The sequence below is a fragment of the Rhinopithecus bieti genome, unplaced genomic scaffold (assembly GCF_001698545.2).
Source record: "Rhinopithecus bieti isolate Rb0 unplaced genomic scaffold, ASM169854v2 scaffold_10548, whole genome shotgun sequence".
In the NCBI taxonomy this organism is placed as follows: Eukaryota; Metazoa; Chordata; class Mammalia; order Primates; family Cercopithecidae; genus Rhinopithecus; species Rhinopithecus bieti.
The window spans coordinates 1,980,649-1,993,363 of record NW_016806834.1 but is presented as its reverse complement, the minus strand read 5'-3'; the positions used below and the strand labels follow the sequence as shown (position 1 = coordinate 1,993,363).

The following is a 12,715-nucleotide window of genomic DNA, read 5'->3' as shown; positions in this document are numbered from 1 at the left end:
GCCTGGCTAATTTTTTGTGTTTTTAGTACAGATAGGTTTTCACCGTGTTAGCCAGGATGGTCTCGATCTCCTGACCTCGTGATCCACCCACCTCAGCCTCCCAAAGTGCTGGGATTACAGGCGTGAGCCACCAGGCCCGGCTGTCTCTACAAAAAATTTAAAACAAATTTTGAAATTAGCTTGGTGTGATGGTGGGCACCTGTGGTCCCAGCTACTCAGGAGGCTTAGGTAGGAGGATCACTTGAGCCCAGGATTTTGAGGCTGCATGAGCTATGATCAAGCCACCGCACTCCAGCTTGGATAACAGAACAAAACCCTGTCTCAATAAAATAAATAAATAAAAAGATACAGAGAGAAAGGAAATTACTCAAAAACTGTTATATAGCTAAAATCTTTTTTTTGTTTTATTTATTTATTTTTATATATTTTTTTGAGACCTAGTTTTGCTTGTCACCCAGGCTGGAGTGCAGTGGCGCAATCTCAGCTTACTGCAACATCCGCCTCCCGGGTTCAAGCGATTCTCCTGCCTCAGCCTCCCGAGTAGCTGAGATTATAGGCATGTACCACCATGCCCAGCTAATTTTTGTATTTTTAGTAGAGATGGGGTTTCACCATGTTGACCAGGCTTGTCTTGAACTCCCAACCTCAGGTGATCCGCCCGCCTTGACTTCCCAAAGTGGTGGGATTATTACAGGCGTGAGCCACCTTGCCCGGCCTTTTTTGTTTTTGTTTTTTTGAGACAGGCTCTTGCTCTGTTGCCAGACTGAAGTGTAGTGGCGGATCTTGGCTTACTGCAACCTCTACCTCCCAGGTTAAAGCAATTCTTTTGCCTCAGCCTCCCGAGTAGCTGGGACTACAGGTGTGCCCCACCACACCCAGCTAATTTTTTTTTTTTTGAGGCGGAATTTCACTCTGTCGCCTAGGCTGGAGTGGAGTGGCACAATCTTGGCTCACCGCAACCTCTGCCTCCTGGGTTCAAGCAATTCTCCTGCCTTGGCCTCCCCAGTAGCTGGGATTACAGGCACCCGCTACCACACCAGCTAATTTTTGTATTCCTATTTTTAGTAGATGGGGTTTCACCGTGTTGGCCAGGCTGGTCTCGAACTCCTGACCTCAGGTGGTCCGCCTACCTCGGCCTCCCAAAGTGCTAGGATTACAGGAGTGAGCCATGTGCCTTGCCTGGCTAAAATCTTTTGAGTACTCAAAGTTGCTGTTTACTGTGCTGGGGTCTTTTATTCAGGTAACATGTATTACTCATTTTTATGTCCCAAGTGTCTATTCCAGTATATGGTATTTATTTAGCTGCTTCAATAAGTAGTTAGTAAATTAAAATATTAACAGTAATGAAAATTGTCTTCTGATTTATTTCAGCAATAATAGTAGGCAAATAAAATATCTTTATTACTAAGAAAAAAATTGAGAGAGGTTAAACATTGTGCTTAAGGTTACAGAGATAACAGTCATAAAGTGCATAAAGTGTGTATTATGTTGAATCAGTCTAATAAGTTGCTGGTTAAGATACTGCTATAAAAAGAGAGAGCAAAAAGCTAGAAAACCCCTGAGGAGAACAGAGCATAGAGCTTATTAGGGCAACCCAAAGGATTGCTGGCAGCAGCCAGGGACCAGCTGAATCTCGAAATACTGACTTCCATGGTGGCATCAATCTCTGCATTTGCATCTGTGTGGTTTGTGACATATTGGGCAGCACTGAGCAGTTCTGTTGCAGGGCCAAAAATGTAGGAGGCTAAGGTGCAGAAGAACAACGAATGGTACAAGGGAACTAGGGAAAATGGTACAGCTTCATGGGGAAAGAAACAAAGGTGGGAGGGGCCTGAGGATGGGAGAGAAAAAGAGGAGTTAAAGAACCTGTGAGTTAAAGTGCCATTAATAGGAATAGTTGTCATGGCCGTGTGTGGTGGCTTACACCTGTAATTCCAGCACTTTGGGAGGCCAAAGTGGGCAGATCACTTGAGATCAGGAGTTTGAGACCAGCCTGGTGAAACCCCGTCTCTACTGAAAAAAAAAAAAAATACATACACACACACACACACAGACACACATATATATATATGTGTGTTAGCTGGGCGTGGTGGCACGTACCTGTAGTCCCAGCTACTCAGGAGGCTGAGGCAGGAGAATCACTTGAAACCAGGAGGTGGAGGCTGCAGTGAGCTGAAATTGTGCTACTGCACTCCTGCCAGGGTGACAGAGCAAGACTCTGTCTCAAAGAAAAAAAAAAAAAAAAAAAAAAAAAAAAAAAGAAAAAAAACAGGAATAATTGTCAGAGCTGGCTGAGCAAGAGACAGTAATCAGAGTAATCAGAGTAGGGTGTCTGATGGACTGTTTCAGAGGTACAGCCATTGAGGGAGAGGACAGGATAAAGGGTGTAGCCATAGATGGGTGCTGGTGAAGATCTCTGAGATGAGGAGCTCAAGGAATTGAGAGGCCAGGGTGTGGACGTCTGGTAATATTACAACATCATTATTAAGTGGAGAGAGCTGCTGAGAACTACTGCCAGAGTAAGATGGGTAGAGTGAAGTGGAGGGGTAGTGTATGATAGAGCTGGGTGATATGAGGAGGGTAGTAGCCCGGGATGAGGGTAGGTTAAAGGGTGAGATGGCACAGGTAATGGAGGATAGTGGTTCTGGATAGTGCTTCTGGCTTATTTCATGCCTTCCCATCTGTTTCCTGTAGATTGATGTGCACCTCCACGATGCCCTGGGCCGGCCACATCAGTGTGGAACAATTCAGCTTGACTTCCAACTGCCCCTGAGATTTGACCTCCAGTATAAGGGGTATAAAGCCTTGCCCTATCCTCTTTTCCCTTGACAGTGCATGGAATAGGTCCTTCTGCCTTTGGCCCTAAAAACCAAATCCTCCACACCCTCTTCTGCCAGAGCTGAATATTTCTTAAAAACTGGAAGGTGATCTTGGGTACACAATTTGTGATACTTCCACCATTCCATCTACCCCCCTTTTTCCTTTCAAGGCAGGCAGGTGCCCTGGAGCGTCCAGTCCTCATTCACCGAGCAGTGCTCGGTTCTGTGGAAAGACTGTTGGGAGTGCTGGCAGAAAGCTGCGGGGGGAAATGGTAAGACCTCTGACCCTGGATTTCTCTTCTGGCCCCAAACCAGATAGTTTATGCTCCAGATCCTGTCGCCCTTCATATGCCAGCCTCCTTCCTTCTCAAATCTGCTCTGTACAACCACACTTCTGGCCAGAGCCAGAGTAACTAATTTGCCATCATCTGTTCTTTCCCTACCAGGCCACTGTGGCTGTCCCCGTTCCAGGTGGTGGTCATCCCTGTGGGGACTGAGCAAGAAGAGTATGCCAGGGAGGTAAGGAGTTGAGGCAAGGGAGGGGGCAGAAGCAGGTCCAGTAGAGAGTCTGGTGCCCTGCAGTGGGCAGGAAGAGGCCACACGGGTGGTGGAGGAAGGAGCACAGCCCTCAGAGCCACAAGACTGGGCTCGAGTGGCTGCTGTCCTAGATGCTGGAAATCCTGTATCTAAAAAATGTGATTAATCCCTACCTTGTAGAGATGTATGAAAATTAAACAAATGAACAAATGTTGAAAGCCGCCAAAAGAGCACTTGGCACAAAAGTGGGATTGAGTACACAGTTTTTCCTTTCTAGAGAGAATTGAGGATATGGATGGTACCAGAGTTGAACAGCTGGTTGGGTAGAGCAGTGGCTAGGAGGCAAAGCCCAGGGAATAATTGGGGGGCCATCGGCCGGGCGCGGTGGCTCACGCCTGTAATCCCAGCACTTTGGGAGGCCGAGACGGGCGGATCACGAGGTCAGGAGATCAAGACCATCCTGGCTAATACGGTGAAACCCCGTCTCTACTAAAAAATACAAAAAATTAGCCGGGCGACGAGGCGGGCGCCTGTAGTCCCAGCTACTCGGGAGGCTGAGACAGGAGAATGGCGTGAACCCGGGAGGCGGAGCTTGCAGTGAGCTGAGAGCCGGCCACTGCACTCCAGCCTGGGCGGCAGAGCAAGACTCCGTCTCAAAAAAAAAAAAAAAAAAAAAAAAAAAATTGGGGGGCCATCTCCAGTAGGAGGCAGACGGAAAGGTTGTGGGGCTGGGGATGAATGGGGAGGAGACCTCAATGTGGAGATGAAATGAGGAGAGGTTGCTGGTGAGAAGTGGAGAGCCCCGAGGCAGGGAAAGGAGGAACAGATGGGAGAATTGAGGGAAAAGAGCATCAGACTGTTCTAGCTCCTCAACTTTCCAGTAAATTAACTTCCTGTCACCAAACCTCTGATGCAGGCACAGCAGAGCCTGCGGGCTGCAGGACTGGTCAGTGACCTGGATGCAGACTCTGGACTGACCCTCAGCCGGAGAATCCGCCGGGCCCAGCTTGCCCACTACAATTTTCAGTTTGGTAAGGTGAACCTCAGAGCCGATGTTCTCCCACCTGCCGTCTGCATTCTTGCTGTTAAGTTTACCAAGTCTGGTAATGCATATTTGGGTTAATTGGGGCTCATTACCTGAGCAGGTAGGAGCCAGGATTCAGGACATCTGACTCATTTGGGCCCTGTGTTCCTTCACATTGCCCTGCCCTCCCCATAACCACTTCTGACCTTCAAAATAGTTTTCCTCTCTTTTTTTTTTTTTTTGAGACGGAGTCTCGCTCTGTCACCCAGGCTGGAGTGCAGTGGCCGGATCTCAGCTCACTGCAAGCTCCGCCTCCCGGGTTTATGCCATTCTCCTGCCTCAGCCTCCTGAGTAGCTGGGACTACAGGTGCCTGCCACCTCGCCTGGCTAGTTTTTTGTATTTTTTTTTTTAGTAGAGACGGGGTTTCACCGGGTTAGCCAGGATGGTTTCGATCTCCTGACCTTGTGATCCGCCCATCTCGGCCTCCCAAAGTGCTGGGATTACAGGCTTGAGCCACCGCGCCCAGCCAGTTTTTCTCTTTTTAACTCCACTCTACTGTTGGTGTCTGTTAGGTTAATTAACCAAGGGAGCATCAGAGAGAAAGGGACAGGAGGGTTAATACGGTGTTAATTACCCTTGTTTATTCTAGACCTAGATGGAATCAGCCCTAAGGGATGTGGAGAAGGGCCTTAGGGAGAAAATTCTGGCACTGCCATGCTCCCTTTTTCATTTTCCAGGGTTCAGAGCTCTATCTCAAAGGCAAGGAGCAGAAACTCCTCAGCCAGATTACCTGATTCTTGAGTTTTGCACACCCCACTCGCCCCACAAGCACCCACAGCAAGCTGTGCCACAATCCCATGGACCTGCACATGGCCCCTCTCCCTCCCTTACCGCCCAGTCAGCCCCTGCATACATCCTCCTCAGCAGAGGCGCCTCACTCTGTGAATCCAGCCCTAACAGACACCAAGAGCCAGAGTGGGACTGATGAGAGGAAACTGTTCTAAGGGTCAGAAGTGGTTGCGGGGAGGTTGGGCAGCGTGAAGGCCACAACACTCCTGCCACGTTCCCCTTCCTCTAATACCCCCTTCAGATACACACACACACACACACACACAGTTTCTCTCTGTGGGGTTCTCAGTGTTTGTCTTTCTCTGCTTGACTCTAATGTCTCTGACCCTGGAGCTCCTGACCAGAAGCAATAAGGCCCATGGGGACTGAAGCATTTCCTTGTCTCCTCAGGGTGAGCAAGACTGGTCATTTAGTATTTAGCAGGCACAGCTGAATACTTCCTTTCTGTGAACCATATCTGGGCTCTGCTCCCACCCTTCCTAAAGATTTAGGTCTCTCAAGTTTCTGCAGAGCAAAAGAAACTATCCCGTGTGGATGAATTTGCCCTGAGGTTCCCAAACTTCCTCTACCTGCAGTGGTTGGCCAGAAAGAGCAAAGTAAGAGAACAGTGAACATTCGGACTCGAGATAATCGTCGCCTTGGGGAGTGGGACTTGCCTGAAGCTGTGCAGCGACTGGTGGAACTACAGAACATGAGGGTCCCAAATGCCGAAGAAATTTTCTGAGCCTTTGTACATTGATGAGGCAAAACCCTGCGAGAGCCATCAGCCTCCCTCACATGGGAGACCCCAGAACCTTAGAACTGCGTGGAGGCACGTGTCTGCTCTCCTGAAAAGAGACTTGGTTTGGCAACCCCACAAAGGGAGGGAAGCTGTAGCTGTTTGGATGTGAGGAGAATGAAACTAAAAAAAAAATACACTGGGCCAGGCGCAGTGGCTCATGCCTGTAATCCCAGCACTTTGGGAGGCCAAGGCAGACGGATCATGCGGTCTGGAGATCAAGACCACCCTGGCTAACACAGTGAAACGCTGTCTCTACTAAAAATACAAAAAATTAGCCGGGCATGGTGGCACACGCGAGGTGGAGGTTGCAGGGAGCTGAGATCGCGCCACTGCACTCCAGCCTGGGCAACAGAGCGAGACTCCGTTTCTAAATAAATAAATAAACAAATAAATGAATACTGGAAGCTGCTGGTCATATGTCTTCATCTCTGACTCTGGAGAGGTGCAATAAAAGGATGTTCCACTTTGTCTCCCTCTTTTTTGTCCCAGAGAGGGAAATTGAAAAGGGACAGTCCAGACCTCACATTGGTAGGGAAGATCCGTTGGATAGGTGTCCTGCTCCCCCCTGTAAACTCCTTTGTGCCCTGTTTCCCCAACCCCAGTTCATGATTTGGCAGATCCCCTCTCCACAGAAAGCAGCATGTAGATGGAGAAACTGAGGCACAAACTAGGGGCTCAAACACCTCTTGCTCCTTGATTCTCTGAATCAGTTTCTCTTGAGGGTCATAAGAATGTTCTCCTCTGGTCAGTCCCATTCTTCTCAATTCTCTGATGAGGCTTCAGGGTGACTTTTGGAGGAGTGGCTTCCAGAGGAGGAGCAGCTGGGACTGAGTCATGGCAGGAAGCTGAGGAGGGCGGGAGATCACACCAGACAATTATAAAAGAAGACCCGGTCCTGAAGCTCACAACAGTAACAGCCACCAGACAAGCTCCAGCAGCTGGCCCTTCACATCCAGACTTGCCTGAGAGGACCCACCCCTGGGTGTCTGGTGGTCAGTTGCCCCAGGATGGGGACCACAGTCAGAGCAGCCTTGGTCTTGGCCTATTTGGCCATTGCTTCTGCTGCCTCTGAGGGAGGTGAGTTGGAGGGTCAGCACTTGGGAGGGGGTCTGGGCTTACATGGCAGGGGTTTGGGTCCAGGCATCCCAGATGGCTCATCACTAGCAGAGTGATTCTCTATTTGACTTGCCTTTTCTAAGCAGGCCCAAAGTGGGCCCGGGCCACTGGAGCCTTTAACCAAGGAGGCAGAGAGCAGGGGCACAGAAGGAGAGGGGCTCCTAGAAACTGCTGCCAAGAAACACAGAATCCCAGTCAAAGGGACAACTGAGTGGGGGTGCGTTCACAGAGTGCTGAGGAGGATGTAGGGAGGGGGCTGGTGGGACAGGCAAGGGAGGGAAAAGGGGCCCCCAGGCTGCTCAAAACCGGATTGCTGACCCAGCAAGCCTTGACGGACTCCTTGTCTGATTAGAGGAGTTGAGGGTTGTCCATCCACAGAGCCACCCTCCATCCAGCACAAACACATTCTTTATCTGCTTTAATGCCTGAACAAAACAGGAACCCCTCAATGCTATGGGTGGAAACTAAGAAAAAAAGGAAAAGAAAAGGAAAAAAAAAAAAGCCAGGGCACTCCTGCGGGAAGTTGCTGAGGATGTCAGCAGATCTGTCTGCTTCTCTGTGAAGCCTCATACCATCATTCTTCCCAGCTCCTGGTCTTTTGTGTCTGCAGATCACCTACAAGTGACTCCCTTCCTGTGCCTGTCCCAGTCCCCCAGGCCCTAAATTGAGACCTAAACTAAGGAGGAGCTGAGACTGGCTGAAGGGGAAGTACTCAACCTTCAGGAAGCCTCCTTAGCCAAAGGCCTAAAGATGTTTCAAGGCCCTAGAGTAGGAGGGTGGGTGGAGGAGGTGGATAGGGTAGGCTCCAACCAGCTCAAGGTCTAGACTTTTTCCTCTGAAAGCTAGAGACTCATCCCAGCAGAGACTGGGGAGGACAACCCACAGCCCTGAGGGAAAGACGCTGGCAGAGGAAATGAGGGCCTCCCTCCCCAATCCCATATGCCATACTCCCTTTAGGCCCAGCCTCTGAGCCAGTAGAGGTGGAGCTATCAGAACGCCACAGGCTTTCTCAGAACCCAGCTGGTTATGTCTAGGTGTGTTGGGGCTGGGAGAGGATTAAGGGACACGGGGCAGGTGAATACAGAGGGGCATCTCGTGTCTTGCTTGTCTCTCCTACACTCTTGATCTCCACAGCCTCCCCATCCCTTGCTGAAGTCCAGGGAAGGCCCTCCCAGAGGCCCCTGACTTGCCCTTCTTCCTTCCAGGCTTCAAGGCTACAGGGCAGAGGCAGCTAAGGCCAGAGCACTTTCAAGAAGGTAAGAGTTTGGGGGAGCAGCATGGGATTGGGACTCCAGGAGTCATCGTGGGCTCTGATGTCTCCCCTCTTCCCTCTAGTTGGCTACGCAGCTCCCCCCTCCCCACCCCTATCCCGAAGCCTCCTCATGGATCACCCTGACACCTCTCAGCATGGCCCTCCCTTTGAGGGACAGAGTCAAGGTAAGGTCACCCCGTGCCCTCCTCAGTGATCCTCCAGGTTTCTAATCTGCCCTACGTCCCACTTTTCAGATGGAAAGGAGGGAAGAGCCCCTCGCCTCCTCTCCCAGCCCTGGCTAGGAGAAAGGATGGGCTGCTCACACATTCCCCCTTCTATAGTGCAGCCCCCTCCCTCTCAGGAGGCCACCCCTATCCAACAGGAAGAGCTGCTACCTGCCCAACTCCCTGCTGAAAAGGAAGGTGAGCACTTGCCCACCCTCTCTCACCTCTATCCCACTATGGATCCTGTTGGCACCAGGCTGATCCCTGCTCCTTGGTGCCCTCACCCCTATCTTGTAGTGGGTCCCCCTCTATCTCAGGAAGCTGTCCCCCTCCAAAAAGAGCTGCCCTCTCTCCAGCAGCCCAATGAACAGAAAGAAGGTAAGCAGTTCCCTCTCTTCTTTACCCACCTTTACCCCATGGCCTTCCCCAAGAGCATGGGCTTGGGGGCAGACAAGATGGTGGGCTCTGCCACTCACCAGTTGTATAACCTTGGGTAAGTTACATACTTCTCCAAGCCTTTGTTTCTTCATCTGTAAAACTGAGGGCATACCTGTTTTAGAAAGTTATGTGATTAAATATGCAAAAAAAGCATCTATTTTCACTTGCTTCTCTGCTGAGTTCTTCTTTGTGTACGTAAACTAGCCAGGCTTTCTCTGCTAGAAATAGCCATCCCAACATGGCTTTTGCTTACTCCTTCCACCCCAGTAGACCCACCTCTTCCATATCAGGAGGAGATAATCATACGATCCATGCCGAGAGAGGGTGAGTGACAGCTTTGGTCTGTCCATCCCCCTAACTTAGTGCTCAGGACCCTGGGGAGAGGAGTAGGAAGCCCGAGCCCTGAGAAGCAGGAGGAGGTGGGGGCAGGCTGTGTGCTTCTCTTTGCCTTTCAGTTATTTTAAAAGGAAGAGCCACAAATTGTTCTTTCTCATTTCCCTTATATCCTCCCAACACTCTCTCCTCCATCCTGGATTCTTTCAATCCTCCCAGCTCATCCAGCCTTTGTGGGTTCCTCCACATGTCCCCGCTTCCCACTGTTTTCCCCATTCCAGGAACGCCAGCTTCGTTTGGGGACCAGAGCCATTCAGAACCTGAGTCCTGGAATGCAGCCCAGCACTGCCAACAGGGCCGGTCCCAGGGGGGCTGGGCCCACCGGCTGGATGGCTTCCCCCCTGGGCGGCCTTCTCCAGAAAATCTGAACCAAATCTGCCTTCCTGACCGTCAGCATGTGGTATATGGTCCCTGGAACCTACCACAGTCCAGCTACTCCCACCTCACTCGCCAGGGTGAGACCCTCAATTTCCTGGAGATTGGATATTCCCGCTGCTGCCACTGCCGCAGCCACACAAACCGCCTAGAGTGTGCCAAACTTGTGGTAAGGTTGGGTTCTTGATGCCGGGGGGTGTCCTTGAACTCCCAGACAGTATGTGTGTTTTAAGGGTTAGAGCACTAGGCCTGGGTCTGGAGGAACCTCAGGTCCCATTCACTGGCCCTACCATGGGCCTCCCCAGTGTGCCAGGGGAGCAGAGGACAACCACTGTTTCTTTTTTATCTGCCTGCCCAGGGTCCTTTCCTGGAGCCTGAGAGCAAGGCAGGAATGTGGAAAGTGGGCTGATCCTCCCCTCTTGCTCTAGTGGGAGGAAGCAATGAGCCGATTCTGTGAGGCCGAGTTCTCGGTCAAGACCCGACCCCACTGGTGCTGCACGCAGCAGGGGGAGGCTCGGTTCTCCTGCTTCCAGGAGGAAGCTCCCCAGCCACACTACCAGCTCCGGGCCTGCCCCAGCCATCAGCCTGCTATTTCCTCGGGTCTTGAGCTGCCTTTCCCCCCTGGGGCGCCCACATTGGACAATATCAAGAACATCTGCCACCTGAGGCGCTTCCGCTCTGTGCCACGCAACCTGCCAGCTACTGACCCCCTCCAAAGGGAGCTGCTGGCACTGATTCGGCTGGAGAGGGAGTTCCAGCGCTGCTGCCGCCAGGGGAACAATCACACCTGTATATGGAAAGCCGTAAGTGGGCGTCCCAGCCTCCCCGAGAGCCTGTTTGCCTGCCTGCCCATCTTCGACCTCTGATCCTGCCGGTCCGTCCATCCATGTAACCCTGCTGTGAGTGCGTCCACCCGTTCATCTGTTTGTGGCTGTCTGTCCATCCATTGTGTTCATCACCTGAATCTGTTCATCTCGAGCTTCGTACTACACTTCTGGCCTCCTCCACTCATGACCCACACATGCACCTGTCTACCATCCATCCATCTGTCCAGCTCTGGCCTCACCTGACCTTCTCCAACCACTGTTCCAGCTCATCTCCCGGCGCCAGCGTGGAACCTCATCCAGGCTTCCACCCGTCCACCTTCCCAAGCCCACACATCAACAGTTGCCTCCTAACCCTCTACTTCTTTGCCATCCCCTTTGGGCCCCTGGGGCTGGGAGCCCCTCATCTAGTTGCCAGGAGCAATAAGAGAAGTCAATGGTCAGGAGAGAAGGGGCCAAGTGTCCAGCTTCTGACCTCCCTGTCTCTGGCCCACAGTGGGAGGATACCCTTGACAAATACTGTGACCGGGAGTATACCGTGAAGACCCACCACCACTCATGCTGCCGCCACCCTCCCAGCCCTTCTCGGGATGAGTGCTTTGCCCGTCAGGCTCCGTACCCCAACTATGACCGGGACATCTTGGCCATCGACATCAGCCGAGTCACCCCCAACCTCATGGGCCACCTCTGTGGAAACCAAAGAGTTCTCACCAAGCAGTAAGTCTTGCCTAGTCCTTCCCCACTGTCTTCCTTTCCCGAAAACTTCCCTTGGGGACACCTTTGGGAAAAGCAAAATCATGATATCCCAACCCCATCTGATGCCAGAAGATGCCCAAAGACCCTAACCCCTGCCCCTTTCACACCAACATAGTAAACATATTCCTGGGCTGATTCACAACATGACCGCCCGCTGCTGTGACCTGCCATTTCCAGAACAGGCCTGCTGTGCAGAGGAGGAGGTGAGTGTGTGGAGTCTAGTCTCCAGAGGAATGCAGGGGAGGGAAGGGAAAGAGCTAGAACTGCAGGACAACCCTTCTCTTTAGTACCTCAAACCAGCCCTCGGTTATAATGACTAGTGGGGGAGGTGTTTTGTTATTGGTTCCAGAAAAGTCTTCACTCTGACCTGGCCTGCTCCCCATCTCTAAGTTCCTATTTATGCCTTCTCTGGGCCTCAAACTTCTGGCATTTCCAGATGTACACATCTGTCAGTCACAAGGAATCCAGCTGTGCAAGGCAGGCTTGTACTCTCTCTGGGCCCCAGGAGGGGAACCAGGGAGAGAGCAGTAGAAGCTGATGAAAGGGGGACTTTGGGCACCCAAGTATCTACATCTGTCCTTGGACCACCTCCTCACCCCATCATCTGTTTTACTTTTCTCCTTCATCAGAAATTAACCTTCATCAATGATCTGTGTGGTCCCCGACGTAAATTCTGGCAAGACCCTGCCCTCTGCTGTTACCTGAGTCCTGGGGATGAACAGGTCAACTGCTTCAACATCAATTATCTGAGGAATGTGGCTCTAGTGGCTGGAGACACTGAGAACACCAAGGGCCAGGGGGAGCAGGGCTCAACTGGAGGAACAAATATCGGCTCCACCTCTGAGCCCAAGGAAGAATGAGTCACCCCAGAGCCCTGGAGGGTCAGATGGGGGGAACCCCACCCTACCCCACCCCTTTGAACACTCATTACAGTAAACACCTCTTGGATTTGGTGTCCTCGTTGTCTGTCTAATGCCTCGCCCGCAGTGTTTTAAGTGAATCTTGGTGTCCTAGCCCAGGAGGGCACTGGCATTTTCAGACACACCACACACACACACACACCCTCCTAAGCCTGCTTGTATTTCCTTCAGTGCCTGGCCCCTGAGGCCCACTGCCCTGTCCCCTTCACTGAGCAGATGTTCCACAGGCTGTGTGATGGGACCATAACTAAACAGCTTCACATCACTTTGCCATCTTGAATTTATTCACATATTTTGAAAGGAGCACCACCTTGTTAGCTAGCTATTAGGACTCAAAGAAGATACGGTTCTTGGCCTTGGTGAGCCCCCAAAATGCCACAGCCCAGCCTAACATTTATAAAGCTTC

General features: G+C 51.5%; 2 protein-coding genes across 4 annotated transcripts in view; both read left to right on the top strand.

Moving 5' to 3' along the window:
• The window catches only part of TARS2 (threonyl-tRNA synthetase 2, mitochondrial), a 19,151-nt gene extending 13,017 nt beyond the window's left edge, over nt 1-6,134 (top strand). Inside the window, exons 13-17 of the mRNA XM_017877863.1 lie at nt 2,695-2,795; nt 2,990-3,091; nt 3,266-3,338; nt 4,273-4,387; nt 5,806-6,134. Coding sequence (XP_017733352.1) covers nt 2,695-2,795; nt 2,990-3,091; nt 3,266-3,338; nt 4,273-4,387; nt 5,806-5,954 — 540 coding nt within the window. The 3' untranslated portion in view covers nt 5,955-6,134. The remainder of the gene's footprint in view (nt 1-2,694; nt 2,796-2,989; nt 3,092-3,265; nt 3,339-4,272; nt 4,388-5,805) is intronic.
• A 202-nt stretch (nt 6,135-6,336) lies between these two features.
• On the top strand, nt 6,337-12,342 carry ECM1 (extracellular matrix protein 1). 3 transcript variants are annotated; one of them, XM_017877802.1, is made up of 10 exons: nt 6,337-7,088; nt 8,333-8,383; nt 8,463-8,564; nt 8,721-8,801; nt 8,901-8,981; nt 9,656-9,978; nt 10,238-10,612; nt 11,130-11,350; nt 11,505-11,592; nt 12,019-12,342. In XM_017877802.1, the coding sequence occupies exons 1-10, from the start codon at nt 7,019-7,021 to the stop codon at nt 12,247-12,249; spliced, it is 1,623 nt and encodes a 540-aa protein (XP_017733291.1). In that variant the 5' UTR covers nt 6,337-7,018; the 3' UTR covers nt 12,250-12,342. The 3 variants fall into 3 exon arrangements, with proteins under 3 accessions (XP_017733291.1, XP_017733292.1, XP_017733293.1); XM_017877803.1 differs by lacking the exon at nt 8,901-8,981; XM_017877804.1 differs by lacking the exons at nt 8,721-8,801; nt 8,901-8,981.
• Nucleotides 12,343-12,715: the final 373 nt, after the last annotated feature.

Excerpts from the sequence above, each read along its gene's own strand:
- ECM1 (XM_017877802.1), top strand. The coding sequence starts at position 7,019 with ATGGGGACCACAGTCAGAGCAGCCTTGGTCTTGGCCTATTTGGCCATT. Across the intron at positions 8,565-8,720 it reads CTTTGAGGGACAGAGTCAAG|TGCAGCCCCCTCCCTCTCAG; the intron begins GTAAGGTCACCC and ends CCCCTTCTATAG. Across the intron at positions 10,613-11,129 it reads ACACCTGTATATGGAAAGCC|TGGGAGGATACCCTTGACAA; the intron begins GTAAGTGGGCGT and ends TCTGGCCCACAG.